The sequence below is a fragment of the Amblyomma americanum genome, chromosome 2 (genome assembly GCF_052857255.1).
Source record: "Amblyomma americanum isolate KBUSLIRL-KWMA chromosome 2, ASM5285725v1, whole genome shotgun sequence".
NCBI classification, from domain to species: Eukaryota; Metazoa; Arthropoda; class Arachnida; order Ixodida; family Ixodidae; genus Amblyomma; species Amblyomma americanum.
The window spans coordinates 169,280,295-169,302,371 of NC_135498.1; the positions used below are offsets into that span (position 1 = coordinate 169,280,295).

General features: G+C 46.8%; 1 protein-coding gene across 2 annotated transcripts in view; it reads right to left on the reverse strand.

Annotated features, from left to right (window-relative positions):
• LOC144121974 (ATP-binding cassette sub-family C member 3-like) overlaps positions 1 to 22,077 on the reverse strand; it is an 88,280-nt gene that overhangs the window by 37,133 nt on the left and 29,070 nt on the right. For both annotated transcript variants that reach the window (XM_077655441.1, XM_077655442.1), the window contains exons 7-9: positions 14,984 to 15,168; positions 12,777 to 12,852; positions 8,836 to 9,046 (exon numbers count right to left, since the gene is read on the reverse strand). In XM_077655441.1, the coding sequence (XP_077511567.1) occupies positions 8,836 to 9,046; positions 12,777 to 12,852; positions 14,984 to 15,168 (472 nt within the window). The remainder of the gene's footprint in view (positions 1 to 8,835; positions 9,047 to 12,776; positions 12,853 to 14,983; positions 15,169 to 22,077) is intronic.

Genomic DNA, 22,077 nt, shown 5'->3' on the forward strand with positions numbered 1-22,077 from the left:
CACAAAAGAAAAAAGTGGAAAAACGTCCGAATTCGGGCAAGTGTCGTGTGGGAGGTAAATGTGAATGGCGGGAGCACTTAGGCAAGGGTTCTTCAATGTCTTTCAACGGAAGTAATTCTAGAATACGAGATGTGCCCTCCTGAGTTCCACAGGGTTCTGTATTGGGGCCTTGCTTTTCTTGATTTTTACTAACGACTTACCTTGTGACATCACCTCTAACCTACGTCTGTATGCTGATGACTGCGTGTTATAGCACGAAATTACACGCCCCGATGACCACTTACACCTTCAGAAATCATTCTCAGAATTTAGCTCTTGGTGCGACAGATGGCAAATGACGATTAACATCCGCAAAACCGTTGTTATGACTTTCACTAACAGAACAGCACCTTCCGTATTTACTTACAAAACAAGCAATACCATTATCAAGAGCGTGAATCAATACAAATACCTTGGTCTTCTTTTTACACCGAACATGTCATGGTCCAAACATGTAGATTTAATAACCTCAAAGCACTTAAAATATAGGAAACCTACGTCACGCAATAAAAGCTGCTCCTAGAGATACTAAACTAGAAATGTACAAGTCGCTAATTCATCCGCTACTTGAATGCGCCTCTCCTGTCTGGAACCCGCATAAACAACGCGAAATTAACCAAATCGAGGCAGTCCAGAAAAAAAGCTATTCGCTTTATATACCACAGGTTTGATAGAGATTTCTCGCCTTCCACAGCCCTTTCATCACTGGGCCTGCAACTGCTCTCAGCTCGACGAAGGACTGAGTTTTTAAAATTTCTGCATTGTATTATCTCTTCTTGCCGGACCTCTTCAAATGATTATCTAATCCCAGCTATACCATCTAAAACTAGAAGTCACCAAAGCCTAAATATCACTCCTTATTTTGCTCGTACGAACACCTTTAAGTAGAGTTTCTTTCCGCGTGTGATCGAATGCTGGAATTCATTACCTGGTTGTACGCGCTTTCTTTCCTTAAAAGTGTTTTTAGAGGCTTTCGAATAGCATTGCATTTTCTTGCATATGTTTTTTTTTCTACTCACATCGACTCTGCTCTTCGCCATTGTTGTGCTCCTTTATTTCTCTACGTTGTTTTGTTTGCACCCACCCCTGCAATAGCCCAATACGGCTGCAGTATGAACAAATAAATGAAATAAATAAATAAATAAAATTGCACCCCGCTCGTCAAGGTAATCGAACTGGGAAGATAGGGATGGGGTGGGGGATGAAGAAATTTGTGTGAGCTTGAAAAAGATGTCGCTGGCAAGAAACGACCGAGGTATGTCAAGCTAGCTCTCGTAATGTCAGCAACGGCCCTGCAAGGGGCGGATGGAGGACAACACACCTCCCGGGTGTTGTGGAACCCACCCTGTAGGACTGTTAACTTAATTACATAAAATGGGTGGTTTCTTCCTTTAGTGCGTATTGACAAGGGAAGGTTGGGTAGGGATAAGATATGCGCGCGGTGGATATTAAAGCGAATTCGTAGAGGGTTGATGGTCTGTCCAATATACTGCATACTCTACACACTGCATTCTAGGAGGTATATTACGTTGCAGGAGTCACAATCAAAGTAGCCAATAATTTCCCATTTGAAGCCTGAACTGTGCTTACTGCACAGCTTGATGTTTGTATGTGTTTGCAGACATGGAATCTACTTTTTCCACAGGGCCGGCTCCACAAAACCAGCTGGTTAGTTGTTTTTGAGTGTACTAGAATATTTTGATTGTTTTTGGTCGTCTGTAGACCGCGTGAGGGGGAGCAGTGAAAATTTTGGTGAGGCGCTCGCTTTGTTCGAGAATGTTGAAATGTTTTCTCAGGATTTTCTTTACGTGAGGCGGGTTACTGGCGAAGGTAAGTACGAGATTTGTCCGGTGATCTGTTTCCTCGCTGTATCGACGTCGCTCCAGTATTTGCTCTCGGTTAAGTTTAGATGCCCTTTCAATGGCATCGGCGGCAATGGCGGGGGGGGGGGGGGGGGGAGGGGTATCGTTGTTTAATGACTTCTCGCATGCGTTTGGAATTTTTTTGAAAAATTCCTCGTCTTGGGAACATATTCTCTTAAATCGATGTGCCTGAGAGTACGGAATGCTTGTTTTAGAGTGACGAGGATGGCAGCTTTGGAAGTGTAGGTATCGTTGGCGGTCCGTCGGTTTTCTTTTTTACACCTGCGGTAAGTGAGCCTTCCTTTACCGAAATCTCAGCATCCAGAAAGTTAATTCTGGTGTTGGAGTACGTGTAAGTGAAAGATATGTTAGGGTTTAGGGTGGGCAAGGTTTAAGTTTTCAATAAAACGTATGAGTTCTTGCTCTGTGTCAGTCCATATTAAAAATATGTAATCCAAGTAGCGTTTGTATAGGGTGGGCTTAATGGGGCAATCTTGCAGAAATTTGGATTCAATACTATGCATGAAGATATTGGCGTAGGTGGGCGCCAGCCTTGTACCCATGGAACAGCGGAACGACATGTGCTTTCTTCGATGAAATATCCTACGTACGAGACTCCTTCGCCCTCTTCGAACCTTCCGCAGAATATTCGCCTGACGAAGATAACTCGCCCACTTTCGACATCAACCCAGCCCTGCCCCGGAACAGACAATACCAGGTCCGCAATTTGCTTCGAAGCTTCAGCGAGTGTTTTTCGTTATCGCCAAAGGTCCGACAAACGCCAGTTGCCAAGCATCGTATTATAACCGACCAACACGCCCGACCTCTCCGTCAAAGCCCTTACCCTGTGTCACCGCGAGAACGAGAAGCCATCCGGGACGAAGTCGAAGAAATGCTTCGCGACGACGTCATCCAGCCCTCAAATAGCCCATGGGCGACACCGGTTGTTCTAGTGAGAAATAAATACGGCGCACTTCGATTCTACGTTCATTGCCGCCGCTTGAACAACATAACAAAGAAGGACGTCTACCCCCTCCCACGCTTCGACGACACACGGGAGCGGCTCTGCAACGCCAAGTATTTCTTATCGATGGACCTCACGAGCGGCTACTGGAAAATTCAGGCCGACGAAAGAGATTGTGAGTAGACAGCATTCTTCAATCCGGATGGGCTCTTTGTGTTCAAGGTGACGCCATTTGGTCTCTGTTCCGCACCAGCGACGTTTCAGCGAGTAATGGATACAGTGCTGGCAGGCCTGAAGTAGAAAATTTGTCTCGTATAATTAGATGATGTCGTTGTCTTCACCTCGAACTTTGAAGAGCACCTGAAAATGCTTCGAACAGCACTAGACTCAATCAAGTCCTCCGGCCTGGCCTTGAAAACAGAGAAGTGCCAATTTGCCTACGAAGATCTGCTGTTTCTAGGCCACATCGCTAGCAAGGAGGTAGTACGCCCAGACCCGCAGAAAACAGCTGCAATTGAACAGTTTCCACCGCCGGCCGATAACCAAGCAGTGCGCAGACTTCTCGGACTGTGCGCATATTACCGACGATTTGTGAAAAACATTTCACGCATTTCCCAGCCCCTTACCCAGCTGACGAAGACAGACGTGCCATTTAAATGGAAATCGCCGCAAGCAGAAGTCTTCAAAGAACTTCAGCGTCGTTTACAGTCCCCACCAATCCTCGCGCATTTTGGTGAAAATGCCGATACTGAAGTTAATACCGACGCAAGCAGCGTGGGCATAGGCACTGTCCTTGTTCAAAAACGCGACCGGCTGGAGAAAGTCATCGTATACACTAGCCGTTCCCTTTGCAAGGCCGAGGCTAACTTTCGAAAACTGAGAAGCAGTGCCTTGCCATCATCTGGCCTACGTCGAAATTCCGCCCCTACCTGTACGGACGACCGTTCAAGGTGGTCAGCGATCACCACGCGCTGTGATGGCTTGCCAATTTCAAGGACCCCTCTGGACGCCTCGCTCAATGGAGTCTGCGTATCCAAGTGTTTGACGTCACCATCGTTCACAAGTCCGGACGCAAGAATTCTGACGCGGATTGCCTCTCACGAGCCCCTGTAGATAGACCACCGCCGGACAACGATGAGGACGCCTTCCTGGGGCCCATCAACCCCAGCTCTCTTGCTCAGCCGCAATGCTCAAACACCGACGTAAAACGCCTCATCAAGTACCTAGAAGGCAAGGTTTCTTCGCCCCCCGCTTGATTTAAGCGAGGACTGTCTTCCTTCTGCTTATAGAATGATGTCCTTGTGAAGAAGTTCGCAGCGAGTGAAGCAGCCTACCTCCTTGTTGTACCTGCTTGTCTCCGCGAAGAAGTTCTACAGGCTTCACACGACGAGCCGACAGCTGGACATCTCGGGTTTACTCGCACCCTCTGACGCATTCAAGACAAGTATTACTGGCCCCGACTGTCTGCCGATGTCGCACACTATGCGAAATGCTGCCGAGATTGTCAGCGACGAAAGACCGCTCCCACTCGACCAGCATTATTTTTGAACCCAAATTAACCTCCTTCAAGGCCATTTCAGCATATCGGAATGGACTTTCTTGGCCCTTTCCCAAAGCAACGTCTGGAAATTAGTGGATCATCATAGCGAACGTCTACCTGACCCGCTACGCCGAGTCGAAAGCTCTGCCGAAACGAACTGCAGCAGAATTCGCCAAATTTTTCACGGAGTGCATTCTTCTGCGACACGGCGCCCCCGATGTGCTCACCACGGACAGAGGAACAACATTAACGGCGGAACTAACGCAAGCCATCATGCGTTACCGCCAAAACCGGCCACTGGAGGACAACTGCATACCGTCCGCAGACCAACGGACTGACCGAGCGCCTGAAAAAAGCCATCGCCGATATGCTCGCCATGTATGTCGATGCCGAACACAAAACCTGAGATGCCATCGTGCCTAACGTCGTTTTCGCCTACAACACCGCAGTGCAGGAGACCACCCAGATGACGCATTTTAGACTCGTTCATGACAGGGACGCCACGACCACGCTAGACGCCATGCTGCCAAACGTTAGAGGAGAAGAGAACGTCAACGTCGCCGCCTACCTTCAACGCGCAGAAAAAGCTCGAAGGCTTGCCCGATTACGGATCAAAGATCAGCAGCGGACCGATGCCAGACGCTAGAACCTACGAAGACGCAACGCGGAATACAAGCCAGGAGACAAAGTCTGGGTTTGGACGACCTCCGAATATCGCGTCCGGTGCTCTTACCAACTGAGCTACGGCGACGGCTGTCCAATCTGCTGCTCTCATGGGTATATATGTTTATTGGGTGTACGCGTACCTTGACAGTGTTCACCAGCGCCACCCTCGATCATAGCGGCGGACGTAGCACGTCCTGTAATACCGCAAGTGTGACGTGGAACGTCATCTAACGGTGAGGGTGGAAACTGTGCGAGAGCCCTCTTATGCTACCTATGGCATCAAGACTGCCAGAACCGAGACCCTCGTTAAGCTATTAGCAGACAAGGTAAAAAAAATCAGGGGCCCGTTTGACAAACCTATGAAGGGAGCTAACAGTCAACGAAACTAAGGTGCATAGGGGAAAGTTATTTTTTCTTAAATGTGTTGCAATTATCAGCGGGATAATAATAGTTAGATTAATAAATCGCTTTAAAAAATTACCTATAATGCAGCAGAAAAAACAACCATGCCGCCGGTGGGATCCGAACCCACGATCTCCGAATATCGCGTCCGGTGCTCTTACCAAATGAGCTACGGCGACGGCTGTCCAATATGCTGCTCTCGTGGGTATTTATGTTTATTGGGTGTAAGCGTACCTTGACAGTGTTCAGCAGCGCCACCCTCGACCATAGCGGCGGACGTAGCACGTCCTGTAATACCGCAAGTGTGACGTGGAAAGTCATCTAACGGTGAGGGCGGAAACTGTGCGAGAGCCCTCTTATGCTACCTATGGCATGAAGACTGCCAGAACCGAGACCCTCGTTAAGCTATTAGCCGACAAGGTAAATGAAATTAGGGGCCCGTTTGACAAACCTATGAAGGGAGCTAACAATCAGCGAAACCAAGGTGCATAGGGGAACATTATTTTCTTTTAATGTATTGTGCTTATCAGTGGTATAATAATACTTAGATTAGTAAACCGTTTATAGAAAATTACTTATAAAGCAGCAGAAAAAACAACCATGCCGCCGGTGGGATCCGAACCCCCAACCTCCGAATATCGCGTCCGGTGCTCTTACCAACTGAGCTACGGCGACGGCTGTCCAATCTGCTGCTCCCATGGGTATATATGTTTATTGGGTGTAAGCGTACCTTGAGAGTGTTCACCCGCGCCACCCTCGACCTTAGCGGCAGACGTAGCACGTCCTGTAATACCGCAAGCATGACGTGGAACGTCATCTAACAGTGAGGGCGGAAACTGTGCGAGAGCCCTCTTATGCTGCCCATGGCATCAAGACTGCCAGAACCGAGACCCTCGTAAAGCTACTAGCAGACAAGGTAAATGAAATTAGGGGCCCGTTTGACAAACCTATGAAGGAAGCTAACAGTCACCGAAACCAAGGTGAATAGGGGAACGTTATTTTTTTAATGTGTTGTGCTTATCAGTGGGATAATAATACTTAGATTAATAAATCGCTTAAAGAAAATTACTTACAAAGCAGCAGAAAACACAACCATGGCGCTGGTGGGATTCGAACCCCCGACCTCCGAATATCGCGTCCGGTGCTCTTACCAACTGAGCTACGGCGACGGCTGTCCAATCTGCTGCTCTCGTGGATATTTATGTTTATTGGGTGCAAGCGTACCTTGAGAGTGTTCACCAGCGCCACCCTCGACCATAGCTGCGGACGTAGCACGTCCTGTAATACCGCAAGTGTGACGTGGAACGTCATCTAACGGTGAGGGCGGAAACTGTGCGAGAGCCCTCTTATGCTACCTATGGCATCAAGACTGCCAGAACCGAGACCCTCGTTAAGCTATTAGCAGAGAAGGTAAATGAAATTAGGGGCCCGTTTGACAAACCAATGAAGGGAGCTAACAGTCAACGAAACTAAGGTGCATAGGGGAAATTTATTTTTTCTTAAATGTGTTGTAATTATCAGCGGGATAATAATAGTTACATTAATAAATCGCTTAAAGAAAATTACTTATAAAGCAGCAGAAAAAAACCATGCCGCCGGTGTGATGCGAACCCACGACCTCCGAATATCGCGTCCGGTGCTCTTACCAAATGAGCTACGGCGACGGCTGTCCATTCTGCTGCTCTCGTGGGTATTTATGTTTATTGGGTGTAAGCGTACCTTGACAGTGTTCAGCAGCGCCACCCTCGACCATAGCGGCGGACGTAGCACGTCCTGTAATACCGCAAGTGTGACGTGGAACGTCATCTAACGGTGAGGGCGGAAACTGTGCGAGAGCCCTCTTATGCTACCCATGGCATCAAGACTGCCAGAACCGAGACCCTCGTTAAGCTATTAGCAGACAAGGTAAATGAAATTAGGGGCCCGTTTGACAAACCTATGAAGGGAGCTAACAATCAGCGAAACCAAGGCGCATAGGGGAACGTTATTTTCTTTTAATGTGTTGTGCTTATCAGTGGGATAATAATACTTAGATTAATAAATCGCTGAAAAAAATTACCTATAATGCAGCAGAAAAAACAACCATGGCGCTGGTGGGATTCGAACCCCCGACCTCCGAATATCGCGTCCGGTGCTCTTACCAAATGAGCTACGGCGACGGCTGTCCAATCTGCTGCTCTCGTGGGTATTTATGTTTATTGGTTGTGAGCGTACCTTGACAGTGTTCAGCAGCGCCACCCTCGACCATAGCGGCGGACGTAGCACGTCCTGTAATACCGCAAGTGTGACGTGGAACGTCATCTAACGGTGAGGGCGGAAACTGTGCGAGAGCCCTCTTATGCTACCAATGGCATGAAGACTGCCAGAACCGAGACCCTCGTTAAGCTATTAGCAGACAAGGTAAAGAAAGTTACTTATAAAGCAGCAGAAAAAACAACCATGCCGCCGGTGGGATCCGAACCCATGACATCCGAATATCGCGTCCGGTGCTCTTACCAACTGAGCTACGGCGACGGCTGTCCAAGAAGGCTGTCGCACCGTTTTCGCCCTCACCGTTAGATGACGTCCCACGTCACACTTGCGGTATTACAGGACGTGCTACGTCCGCCGCTATGGTCGAGGGTGGCGCTGGTGAACACTGTCAAGGTACGCTTACACCCAATAAACATAAATACCCACGAGAGCAGCAGATTGGACAGCCGTCACCGTAGCTGAGTTGGTAAGAGCACCGGACGCGATATTCGGAGGTCGTGGGCTCGGATCCCACCGGCGGAATGGTTGTTATTTCTGCTGCTTTATAAGTAATTTTCTTTAAGCGATTTATTAATCTAAGTATTATTATCCCGCTGATAAGCACAACACATTAAAAAAAATAACGTTCCCCTATGCACCTTGGTTTCGGTCACTGTTAGCTCCCTTCACAGATTTAAATATATATATATATATATATATATATATATATATATATATATATATATATATATATATATATATATATATATATATATATATATACAGAGAGAGAGAGAGAGAGAGAGAGAGAGAGCTAGTTCCTTGACTCCAATGCTATCGTCCGTAAATGCCGGAAGCTACGTAAAAAGAAATGTTCTGTTCTCCATCATGGCAGAAGAGGCGCCGTTATTCTGTGCTCTATCGGCACGCCTACCAATAGAATACTTAGCTAGGGGCAAGACCTTTGTGAAATCTGATGGCCCATTTAAGCGTGAAATATTTCCAGTGCCTCACGCCGAATATGTGTGATGCTGTGTTTTTTTCCTGGTGACTTGTGCTGTTGTATGACACAAGACGCTAAAAAACGATGTGCAACAACTTTCGCGAATACTTTCCAGTGACGGACTTACAATCGCACAGGGCAAGGATGGTGAGTAGCGTGATCCAGGACGAATTGGCGCCGCTGTCGCCGGTGGCTCTACTGACACTGCTGTCCAGCCACATCTTGATACAGAACAGGAGGATGGCCACGGTCACTGCGCGCGCCACGATGCTCAGCAGCGCCAACGGGAGGCTTACACCACACATGGCCACCAGAGAGCGCAGAAGAGAAAGGGTACCCTGCGAATCGTAATAAGACACGTATTCGGAATCTTCTCCAGGCATCGCCATGATGGTTGTATACACTTCTGCGCACATCGGAACCGTCAAGCCTTCCCAATTATCTGTTTTGCTGTGCTTCGCGACCCCATCAGTACGAGAACCGACACCATGATTAACGTTCACTTGTAGTTCCCATGGCTGCGCGAAGGACGGCTGCAGAGCCCGCAAGTAATAGCATGTTGCTACAAGTAATATCAAACCTGCGAATTTGCGGGAAACGCCATGGGCACGAGCTCTGTCTCGCATACGGAGCTGGACAGCGGAGTGGTGCCTGCTTGGACACGGTCGGATCACGAACTGTAGAAGCGAGGCGTAGGTATTATTGAACTATTTGCAGGTTATTTACAACTCTACATTATGACAGAATTACTTGCAAAACACCATCGATCGGGCGTCGGGAATACGTGGCTGAACACTGAGGACCACCTGATCAAAGATTCTGGGGCTTGGAGCGACGTTCTTTGACAAAGGCCAGTCGCTGGTCCGCTCGGGAGGCGGCTGAGCCAGAGTCGCGCGTACTGTAGTGGAGCGTTTACCGGAATAAGTGACACCCAATTCAGGGGTCATCTATGCGCTTGGCTTCAGCAGCTGAAGTCCACGTCTGTCGTTCTTCTCCCTCTGATGGCGTCACTCGAATCTCTAGCGCGTTACCGCGGGACTGTGCGCGGTTAAGTACCTCGGGCCGCTCAATGCGGGGCTGTACTCATAGCAGTGCACATGTACGTTACTGCATCCTGCTCTTCTTGTTAAGCTATGAAATGCGTCTCGATATGTGGTAGAGTGGCAGGAAGAGCAATCTGCTCAGACTTGGAACAAAAAGTTTTTTCTTGTACGGTGACTGTACCTGAACCTGACACATTGAAAGACTCATCAATGGTACGACTTAAAATGACATTATCGGATATCGCTTGTGCTGCATGAACTGAACGCCAACCTCAACGGCGCGATTGGTGGTTACTACTCACCAGATATATCTGTTTTGGTAAAATTATGACGAAGTATGCATTTTTCCCCATTGTCTTCCGAGGGAGTTTCGTTCGATTCAGTAACAGCAGGCTAATCAGATTTTCAAGTTTTTTTGCTCAAAAGGCACTCGTAAAAATTTCGAAACCTTCTTTGTGGTGAATTCTCTGTATTTGGTGATTTCTAGCACGTGTTATAGGTAGCATCGTCCTTTACTAGCCTTTGGCTTCGAAAGTGCAAACAGGAAACATGCCACCGTTTTATCATTTTTTCACACCACCTCGCGATTGCAGTCAGTTTAAAAGGTGGGAGTAGGTGCTGCCTTGCCAGGACAGCGACTGTCTCGCACGTATTAGGCATCCTGAAGTAGCAGCGTAGAACGCAGACAGGACCAGGAGACGAGAAGACAACGAGCGCTTACTTTCAACATCGTTTATTTTTTTTTTAACTCACAATTTCATATACCCCCGCATAAAGGCACCACACGTGTCTGTGACACAAGCGGTGCCTTTATGCAAGGGAATATCAAGTTGTGTGTTTTTCAAAGCAAACGTTTTAAGCGCTCGTTGTCTTCTCGTCTCGTGTTGCCTTCTGCAATCTACGCTGCTACTTCAGCATATAAAAGCAACAAGGCCAAGCTGCCTGTTCTGGACATGAGGAATGCGTAAGTCATTTTGAGGAGTACAATATTATCAAGCACGTCGTAAACCGCAAAGTGTTGCGGATTACTTGGGGAACTGGGCATTAGTGCTCGGTTCCGCCCCTCGTCTATTCGCCGGCCTTGCGGAGAAAAACTGGACAACAAAATGCGCAGTGCAAGTGGGTGCAAACAAAAACCGTACTTTAATGCAGGTCTCGACATTCTTGCATCGACAGTACATCGTCTTCAAGTGATCGCCGTGCGCAGACGTACTCATCTCGAAAGAGCCGGTGCCACTTGCCTGCTCGGACATGTGATCATTTGTGATCGCCGTTTCCGAAAACAGCCTGTTGTACTTAGAATTACCTCTTGTAATCAAGCGATTTTTCTTTCGTTATCCTTCGCGTTTTCTTTTCCTTCATGTCAAGGCTAAAGCTTCAGTTGGTAGTGTGCGCCTAGCTGTGTTGAACGTCTTCCCTGGCTTCTAATCTTTTCTTGCAGCCTCTGCAACTATGCAGCGCTAACTATGCAGCGTCTGCAGCTTACTCCAGTGTTAAACATTCAAGTAAAACAAACGCAAACTAAACTCAAGGAATTTAAGGAGCACTGATTGATCTCCCCCCTATGCGATGACTGGCTTTCTTTACATCACCAATGAAATTGAAATCAAGTTAATCAGCGCTTGATAGTCTGTTCAGAACACAGCCGAATGCTTGTTCACTGAAAGAGTTTTGCTGTAAAATACGATTGGTATCAAGTAGGTGCTCTAACCACCGAAACGACTTTAGCGAAAAACCAAAGTGATTGAAAGCTTTGAGACAGACCAGAAAGATGTGACGATCGACAAGTAAGGCGAATCACACCTTGTCTAGTACCATGTCTCTCGTCCCAACCTCAATGTGTGTACACTGGTGCCCTCCAAGCAGCTCGGTTTTATTCGCCATGCACCCATAGCAGTTAAGTCATATGTTTGTTTTGTTACCGTCCGAAAAACAGATTCACCTGCAGGGATGGGTGCGGCGCCCCCTCTATTTCCGGTGGCATATCAGATAATGCGCCAGGCTCGTTGGAAAGCGCGATTAAAGCACCGCTAGTTCCAGTGACGCCCACAAGAGCTGCTCGACTGAGCAGGCGGGTATAGAGTGACTCTTGGCGGGTATGGGAAGCTGCGAAACCGATTGGTCTAAGAAGGTTGGCGCAGACCATCACTAACGAGGCACTTTATTGTTCGTCGGTGTGTGGTGTGGCACGCGACAAAGCTCCTAAAAGGTCACAAAAGCTAAAAAGTTTGGACAGACCGCTGCGTCTAAGGTATGGGCCGTCTTTTTTTTTACAGTTGCCGCGGGTTTCTAATGTAACGGCGCAGATTCAAGGTACTGAAACTACGGACAATTTGGCGAGATTTAATACACCTACTCGGCGCATTCAAGCAAACCCCCAAGTTCCTATAGGTACTTCTTAATGAGGTCGAGGGTAAGGCACCGAACAGCTGCTTGTTCTTTAACCTATTCGAAGCGTAGTTAGTCTCACTATGCATGCATACTGCTTTCCCTGTAATCCCAACGGACATCATCTGATTGCTTTTCTAGCGCATGTTTGTTGTCCGCTCACACAAGTCTTCACACAAGAGTCTCACTATCTTGCCATCGGAGATGAGCTGCGCCTCACTACCGACTTGAGAACGGTTTTACCTGCTGGCCACACCGCACGTTCTTCACGAAAGGTTTCATGTTTTGTTTGAATGGCTTTTATTATCCTAAAGCGGCTTAGGATTGGAGGGACGTCGTAGCGGAGGGCTGCGGATAATTTCGGGCTCCTGGGGTTCTTTAGAATGCACAGCACACGGGTCTCTAGCATTTAGCCTACATTGGCCTATATGCCGCCGCCACGGCCGGGATCGGACCAGAGTCTTTCGAGGCAACAGCAGAGCGTCATAGCCACTGAGCCACCACGGCGGTTTTCATTACGAGAGTAAACTTATGAAAAGTACAACAAAACCTTTCCATTTATGAAGTTTCAGTGCAGGCTCAGAAATGCGTTTTTTTAACGTATACGCGACACTCAAAACATAATTCTTATACCTACTAAATCTGCATCTCGTGTTTCTTCAGTTGTTAGTTTCCCCATTGCGCCTGTCTTATCGTCCAAGAGGGCATAACACCTGCGAAAAGAAATTATAATTCCGTTGTCATGCAGAACAAGAAGAGATAGCATGGTCATTTATAATACGAACTAATCGGTAGTTCAATCAAGGATACCAAATACGCACTAGGTTGGATTCAGGTTTCTCTAACCTTACCAAAAACTTGAAACACACAAACAGACGAGGAAGAAGTATACACTAAGGTTTGTGCGCGCACTAGAAGAAACGTACCAGGTGCCTTCGGGAAACAGTATCAGATTCCTTTATATTATACTTTTATTTCAGGAAGAACAGATTTACTGGAGGTATGAACCACGCGCCAATAATCCACTGCTCCCGTACGACTCTGCTCACTACAAACCTGTTAAGAAGGGCATAGCAAAATTATGCATTTCCAAAGTCTTGCCTAGAACTAATGGCAATCAGTTTCGAGGAACAAACCCTCCGGCTGGCTGAGTCTGGTTTTACCAATCATGTAGTAGTTAGGATTGCTGAAGGTACACTGAAACTGAAGTTGTCAAAACAGACTGACGCCTCCCATGTTTCCACTGGAAAGCATAAGATTACTGTGATTCGGTACACACACGGCTTGTCCCATCGGCTAAAATATATTGGGCAATGGGCGAACGTGCGAGTGGATTTTCACGCTTCTGACAAGCTCCTAAAACTTTGCACAATAACTAATCCCGGCGCCTCTCACAATCTTGGGTCCAAGCAGCGGCACAAGGACAAGTTTGTGAAATGTGCGGAATCTGTCGTGTACAGTCTACCGATTTCATGTGGAAAGACATATGTTGAACAAAGTAGTAGGTGTGTCAACGACCACCTCCGACGACATTGTAGAAATATGAGGGTAAAGGGTGGAGGGTTCCTTGATGCCCACTGTAGGAAGCGCGAAGCCATCGATAATCTTAGTGATGACACCAGTGATGTACGGAGTTCCGGCCAAAGTGCAGATTCCTGTGCAAACGTGAGTTGAGTGCCAGTTTACAAACAATGCACCACTGTCGCGAGAAACAGATGCCAACTATCACGCGAGATTATCGAGACAGAGTTGATAGATAGGTTAGGAGATGGCTGTGTGTCCAAGCCGTCGATCGCTTTATCATCAAAGGAACTGAAATACTTGCGTCGCCACCGACTGGTTCACCGGCTGCGCCTGCGTGATGCCCGGCAACGATTCCCTTATATTCAGCTTCGCGGTAAACAACAAGTTTGTTCCAAGTTAGAATTCGTGTGTGTGACGTCTTCTTTCCTCGCCCTCGTCTATTTGTGCGCTTCAAGTTACGGGATGATTCATCAGCACTCCCAAACAACCACTTTGCTGATCTAATCCTACGCATGTGTTTTAAGGCGCCGAAGCAAGTGTGCATTCATTCGTACGATAACTGCTGCATCGGTGACAAGGATAGTAGTGACTGGCCCAACTTCGTACTACGATGGTAGTTTAGTGCATGTCTGAGCAAGTTTGAAAAATGCTGTGCGTGTATATCTCAGGCCCACTGGAAACAGAAAATAGAATACCGCATAGTGCCTTGCACAGGCGCTAAAGCGTATTTTTGTTCTAATGCTCCCCTTTGCTTTCCGCTTTCTAATCCGCAGCGTGTCTTCAACACGTCAAGGGAAACTTTCTCAGTGGAGATGTATTCTCAACTGAGAAGTTTCCTGTCACACCTGGAGATATAAATAGCAAATTGGAGAACCTACATTCACTGCATGTTCACTTCACCACCATGCATGCAACTGATAAGGAAACCTAGTGTCGCCAAATGTTTTATTGCTCAGGCTTATGAAATGAAACCACCTTGTTCATTAGAAGCATACTATGAAGACCAAAATTAATTATAAGTTATATTTTCTGAATGACACGACGTATTATTAGCATCGAGACCAACAATTGACGCCTTCAGAGCTGAGGCATTACTAAGACATGTAATGGGACAAAAGATTTCTTACTTGTAAAGAGGTGACTAACTATTTCGATTACCAACTAGTGGCACTAAAATGCATTTTTTACCCACGTACTTGAATAAAAATTTACGACTAGCATAACCAGTTAAGAATACATCAGTGCCACTTGTTGTTCATATGCGTACTGAGTTGTAATTTCTCAATTTATGTGCAATAAGAAGAAAAAGGGCATACTTACATTTGGTCAAGGTGGTCTTTGGATGATGACTGCGGCCCGCTTCCAGAGAGCAATGTTTTAGGACATCTGGGATCTGCGATCAGCTCGTGCAAAGACTCGAACCGGACCACACTCTGATTCGTCACAACGAGCAATTTGTCAACATGTCCCAAGAAAACGTCCTGGTTGCAAACCACAAATCGGGTCTGTTCAATAAGTAAAACGGAAAGACAACAATTTCAAAGTTATGAGAAGGTGAACGAAAAGCAGTGGAGTGTACACCACCAATTCAATCATGCCGAAGTCAGGCGGCCCAGATATTTATCATCGTTGGCCATTTCCATGTTATACGTTTCGATGGCTGTTGGTAGTACTGCTACGGTAAACAATTTAGAGGCATTACTACGTAAAAGTATAGCTCTGGTATGGCCGACGTACTCACTAGTAGGTTCTCCTGCTCCATTACTTGTTGAGCGTAGTGTCAGAGAAGGCCCACATTTCAAAGGCCGACCTTTATGCAGTTTAAAGAAGAATGCTTTTGCAGCAGAAGAAATGCACATACGCCTTACACGTATTAAAACACTGGTGTCGAGGAACTCCCGAAAAGGTTGCCGGTACAACAGTAGAGGGAACAAATACTCTGTAATTACTTGAGTCAGCTGCCTTCTGCAGCGGATATACAGGTAGTTTAAAGAATAGCGCACAGTGAATAAATTGAATGTGTCAGCAACTACCTTAAAGAATCGTCATAAAGGCATCTCACGAGTTTATCCAGTCGGTGCGAATAGGAAAGATAAATGAGCACTGAGACGCCTAATAAGCACAGCTACCAAAAAATGGCAGTTTGACGATTTGCAAAATAAAAAAACGCGAAACAAGTTGATGCACAAATAATTGAACAAGGCCGATTCCACCAGACTCTAGAGAAATAAAAGGTTAGCGCGAAGCGTGGGTTTCCATTTGGAACGCCATACGAATGTAGTAAATATTCCGTGTATCACCTGCACATTCTTCCTCGCAAAGTAGAAAACCTGCGGCACATAGGCAAGTTTTGCAAATGAAATTGTTGCAGACTCGAGCCCGAGCAAACACTGACACTTCCGTACCCATCCAAGCCAGGGTTTTTCGCCTCATGGGTATTACAGGACAATCCCAGTAGGCACCACTGTCGCGAATTTGGTGAATAGCAACTCCTAGGTAGTGAAGGGTCTCGCAGTCCCAGCTTATGCCACCATAATGACTTCGTATTGTACCCCAATGGGCCAATCAAAACCCCTTGGACCTATCTAGATTAAGAGCAGCACCTGATACCTCGCAAAACTGTTCAGTCAAATGTAATGCCTCAAGCATACTCTTTTTGTCAGAACAAAAGAGGGCGAGATCATCTGCATAGGATAAAATCCTAATTTCACATTGCGCCGTTGAGAAACCACGGATAGTGTCGCAGTTAATATACTAAGGCAAAGGGGTTCAAGATATAGGGCAAACAACAAAGGTTATAATGGACAGTTTTGGCGAACACATAATTTCAATGAAATAGGTTTGATTAGCTCTTGGTTAACAATTAGCCTTGTATAGGACTCCTTATAGCACATTTTATGCCCATAAGCAAAACATCTCCAATATTTGCATGCGCTAACACCGCAAACAAGAAATTGTGACGAACTTTATCAAAGATCTTGGCAAAGTCAATCTGAAATATAGCTACTTGTCCGGTCTCATCTTATACTGTCTCCACAACTGAACGTGCAATCTGAGTATGGGTTTGGATCCTGCGGTCTCTGATACAGCAGACCTGATGCGTGCCTATTAAGTGAGCGACAACTAGCTTCAGACGATTGCAAAAAACCTTTGCAAAAGTTTGTAATGTACATTACACAGGGAAATTGGACGATATCCCTCAAGCTGTTTTCAACCGATTGTATCTTGCCTTTTGGAATTAATATACTATGCCCAGAATAGAACGTGGGCGGCAAAAAACCAACATCGTAAGAGGCCAAACCTAGCTGATAACGATGGGATTCGCGCCTCAAGGTGCAGAACAGCATTGGCGACATATTTTGGAAGCCCCAGACAGAGGCGCAACGCCTCACGCTCCAAGAGCACAGGAGGGCGAAGTTTATAGGCAGGAGCTCCTCAGAATAAAACACACCCGAACTCCAAAATTTGGCGGACGTATATTTTATAAATCATCAGAAGTGTATGCCTTCTCATGCCTGACCTAGCAATACAAAGCCTGCGCAGGATGTCAATGGTCTCAACTCCTCTTGCAGAAACTTGCTCAATGTGTGGCCGCCAGGATAGAGTAGAGTCGTATATTACTCCGAGATACTTCACTGTCTGAATTTGAGGAATTATGTTATTTCTACAGACCAGGCGGATAGTTACAGAAAAAGAAACCGGAAATACTAACAATGCGCATTTCTTCACATTGAGGGACACATGAATTCAAAGAGTGTGAATGTCACCTGCTGATGCAAAAAATGCATTATCGTCGTCGTACACATAAGTTTTCTCATTTTGAATGCATGGAATTGAGCTTAGAAAAATGTTACAGAGAACAGGTGAGAGAACCGATCCTTGCAGTACACCTCTTGTCTGTTTAAATCTTCTTGAGGAAACAACATTTTGGCAGCAAAAAAATTCTCTATTTTCTAAAAACGCAGAAATCCAGGCTACAAAATAGCTTGGGAAGTTGAGTTCCTGTAATCTGAGTAACAGAGTCGAGTGCTCTTCGAACTGAACAACACATAACCGGAGAACGAAAGAAGAAGAAAACAACCCCCAAGAGGACGAAGAAGAAGAAGGATTGCCCAGGTCACCATTGAAAAAACACCGAATACTAGCGCTGTACCTTGGGCATCACCCACCGGTATTTTACAAACGACTGATGCAATGGGGGCCTATGTTTTCTGAGCCCTTGATGTTCTCTGCACGAAAGGTATACTCTTGTAATGTTAGGCTCCAAAGCAGTACCTTGCTCTTCAAGTCCTTAGCTCTTGTTAAATATTGCAAGGTTTGGTGGTCAGTCTGAATGATGAAGAACGTCCCGTACAAGAATATGTGTAATTTCTCAACAGCCCAGACTATCGCCAAACACTCGCGTTCAAGCGCTGAGTAGCGAGATTCACGAGGTAACAACTGTCGACTCGCATATGATACCGGGTGGAGGAATCCATCATGCTCGTGCAGGAAAACGGCGCCTACGCAGACCTCGGAGGCGTCTGTGCGAAGCACGAACTGCTTACTGAGAACTGGACCTCTTAATGCTGGCCTGGAGGTTAATGCGTTCATGAGCTCGTCGAAAGCGGCTTGCCGCTGTGGTATACAAGAGACAAGGTTGCGTTCATTTTTGCGTGTCATCTCCTCGAGTTGTTGGACATTGTCGGCATAGCCCGGGATGAAATAGCGGTAGTATCCGGTAAGCCCTAAAAAGGAACGTACTTGCTTCTTCGTCTTTGGAAGCGGCACGTTGGCAAGGTTTTCCAGCACCGTTTCCAACAGTAGGAGTGTTCCTTCTCTAAGCTGGTGTCCAAGAAAAAAAATGTTAGTGGCTCCGATTTCACTCTTCTGCGGTTTGATCGTGAAGCCGGCCTCGTGCACCCAAATATATAGCCTGTTTAAAGTCCAAATATGTTCTTCCCAGGTAGAGGTCGCAACGAGAACATCGTCCCTGTAATGAACGACATTATCTATGCCCTGTAACAGGATACGCATCAGGCGCGTAAAGATAGCCGATGGTGTCTTACTGCCGAAGGACATATTGGCGAACTGATAGTAATTGGATTGGGTGGAGAATGCTGCTTTCGGTCTCGAGGCTCCCTCCAAGGGTACTTGCTAGTAGCTTTTACCGAGATCAAATTTCGAAAAGTACACCTTGGTTCCAACCTCGGTAAATATTACGTCTGTTCTTGAAATGGGCTCCGCATCAGACACTAGGACATCATTTATGCGTCGAAAGTGGATTGCAAGTCTGATAGGTGTTGTCTTTTTTTAAATCAGAACGAGATGCGAATTGTATGGAGATTTTGAACGTTCAATTACCTCTAATTTGATCATCTCGTCTATCTTATTTTCAGCGACGTCGTTCATGCCAAAGGCAACGGGTACTGCGGGGTATTCACGGCTTCAGATGTCGAGAGCCTAAGTTGACACTCCACTAGATTTGTCTCCCCGGGAATCTCGGAAAAGATGTCAGCATACGTGTCAAGTAACCTCTGAATCTTCTGCTGTTTCTCGTCATCGAGTTTGGTGGGGATCTGCACGGCTTCAATTCCTTTGCCGTGGTCCGTGCTAAGGGTAGGCAGTTGTTTTTCTGAGTCTCTTTCTTCGATTACGACGAAAGATGACGCCTTCACGGTCTCTTGGGACGCACGCTCTTCGTACCGTTTGAGCATATGAATGTGGAATAGCTTCTTAGAGTGGCCAAAGTAGGTCCAATAATCCACGTCGTTCTTTTGACCAGAAACAACGAATGAACCTTTACACTGCATTAGGAGTTTATTGTAGACACTCGACAAGAAAATGAGGGCATGGTCTCCAACCCTTAAATGCCCCTTCTTGCTGTTCCTCTCATAGTATCTCTTCGGGCACTGTTGGGCACGCAACTAATTTTGATGTGCTGCTCTCACAGTTTGCTCGAGACGTTCTCTTAGAACGAGAACGCAACCATATGTCGTCTTCATGTCTTCTTCTAGGCATCCCCACCTAGTGGTTGTAAGGGCGTGACCCTTCAGGTCACGGACCCCAACACCTCTCTCTATAATTAATAAATGTTTTTACCACCACCACCACCACCAGCTCTTCCCTTGTCCAGAGCTCTCGGAGGACTGCGAGAGGTCCGTGCACATGGCGTCCAAACCCTAGATTCTCCTGCAGTACCTCTCTGTATGCGAACAGGAGCGGAGCGGTATAATGATCCCAAGTTTTGGGCTGCTCCTGACTGAGCTTCCGCAGCATCTGCTTGAGTGTGCCATTAAATTTCTCCACCACCCCATTGCACTTTGGATGGTAAGGGGTCGTGCTGAGATGGTTCACTGCCAGGAGATCGTTGAGCTCTCTCATCATTTCGGATCTGAAATAAGAGCCCTGGTCACAAAGGAAAACCTATTCGCGCAAACATCTCCACCAGACCTTCTGCCATGGTCGCTGAAGCTATCTCTGGCAGAGCCACGGCATCGGGATACCGCGTGGCAAAATCGACGAGAGTGAGAATATATATATTCCCTTTCACCGATGTAAGCGACAGCAGACCGACAATATCATCAGCGAACCGATCAAATGTGTCGATAGGAGGCATGCGTCCCAACAGAGCTTTCTCTATTTTGCCTTTTGGGAACGTCCTTTGACAGGTGTCGCACGACCTGATATACCTCTTAATCTCCTCCTTTACTCCTGGCCGGTAGAATTCTTCTAAAACTCTATCCGTAGTCTTCTTATTACCTTACCTTGATGGCCTGCCAACGGGCTATCGTGGACAAAGCTTAACGCCTGTGATCTACAAGACTTTGGAGGCACCACCTGTCGAAGCTATCTGGCAGAGGCGAGATGATAGGGGCAATACAGCAAACCCTTTTCGACAGAATACGAGTGTGAGGTGCCGTGCTTGCAATGGAACACCTTTCCTACTTTCACCCAACAGGCCTTCAAAGGCTTATCGTCTCTTTCCTTTGTTTCTAGCATTTTTTGGTGAACCGCGTGGGACCGACGCTTAAAACAGTATTTTCCCTATTTTGTCCGGGCACTTCCTTTCCAACCAACACCACTTTTGCGCCCTCGCCCTCACGATTTTTACAGGCAACCTCGTCATTGACAATGCCAGAACATAATTTATCAACGCCCTTTGATTCCTTTCAATTAATATCTGGATTTGACGGCTCACGGTCCTCTGGCATATTTCCATTTATGACATCGTACAATAGCGTCTCCATGCATTTTACCAGGGTCGTGAGAGTGAAATAAGGGGAAGCGATATAGACTTCTACCTCTTGAACTTTACGACTACTGTCACCAACAAGGAACACCGTAGACCTCGAGCCGGTCAGAGTTGAGTCAGGAACTAGAGATCTCCGCACCACCACTGTATTGTTCCCCGTGTCCCGTAAACACGCACAGGTAGGCCTCGGAGCTCACCCTCTAGTACAGGCATGTGTTGGATGCCTGCAGGCTTTTTTAGGACAAGTCCGACCACCACTCTATCCTCCTCTGGTTCAAGTCTATTTGCTGTTGCGGACACAGTTTCAGGCGCAACACTCGATCGCCAGCAGGCTTTTTTGGGACAAGTCCGACCACCACCTTAACCCCAGCTGGTTCAAGCCTATCTGCTGTTATGGACACAGTTTCAGGCGCAACACTCTCCGGCTGAGCACAACATGACGATTGCTTCTGGTTTTCGTGCTTTCTTGAGCAGGAACTTACACCGTGCCCTGTTTTTCGACAATAAACGCAATAAACCTGTTTGGGCTCAGAGCGATAGTCGGCAGCCTTACGTCCAGGTCGCTTACAAATGAGGCACCTTCCTTACTGTCTACCTGATGGAACATACTTCTCTCTCGGAATGCCCACATCGAACGATTCTTTGAAAGAAGAGCTTTTTTGCCGCGGGGTCTCAAGAAATTTGTGTGCTGCCTCAGCCATTTTGTCCAACGTCTTTCACTCTCTTTCATGCAAAAAAAAAAAATCACCAGACGACTATGACAGTTCCTCATGAACTGTTCGGGCACCACCAAGTCACGTAAATCATTGTACGTTCTGGCCGTACCTGACATCTCGACCCATCGATCGAAAAGACTGAGCGAACGTGCTGCGTATTGCTTGCCTGTTTCGTTGTCAAGCGAGTTACTTTCACGAAACCTTTCGCGATAACCCTCTGCTGTGAACCGAAAATGTTGGGGCAGGGCTAGTTTTGTCTTATCATAGTCCATTGAATCTGTGGTAGGCAATCGACCGAACACACGGAGAGCCTCGCTGGTCAGAGGCATACTGAGTGCAGTAGGCCATTTTCTCTTGGTCGAGCTGTGCCCTTCTGCGATACGCTGAAAACGTGTGAGGTATGCATCTAAGTCATCCCTGCGATCGTCGAAAGGCGGGATCAACTTCTTTCGGCTAACCGCTGC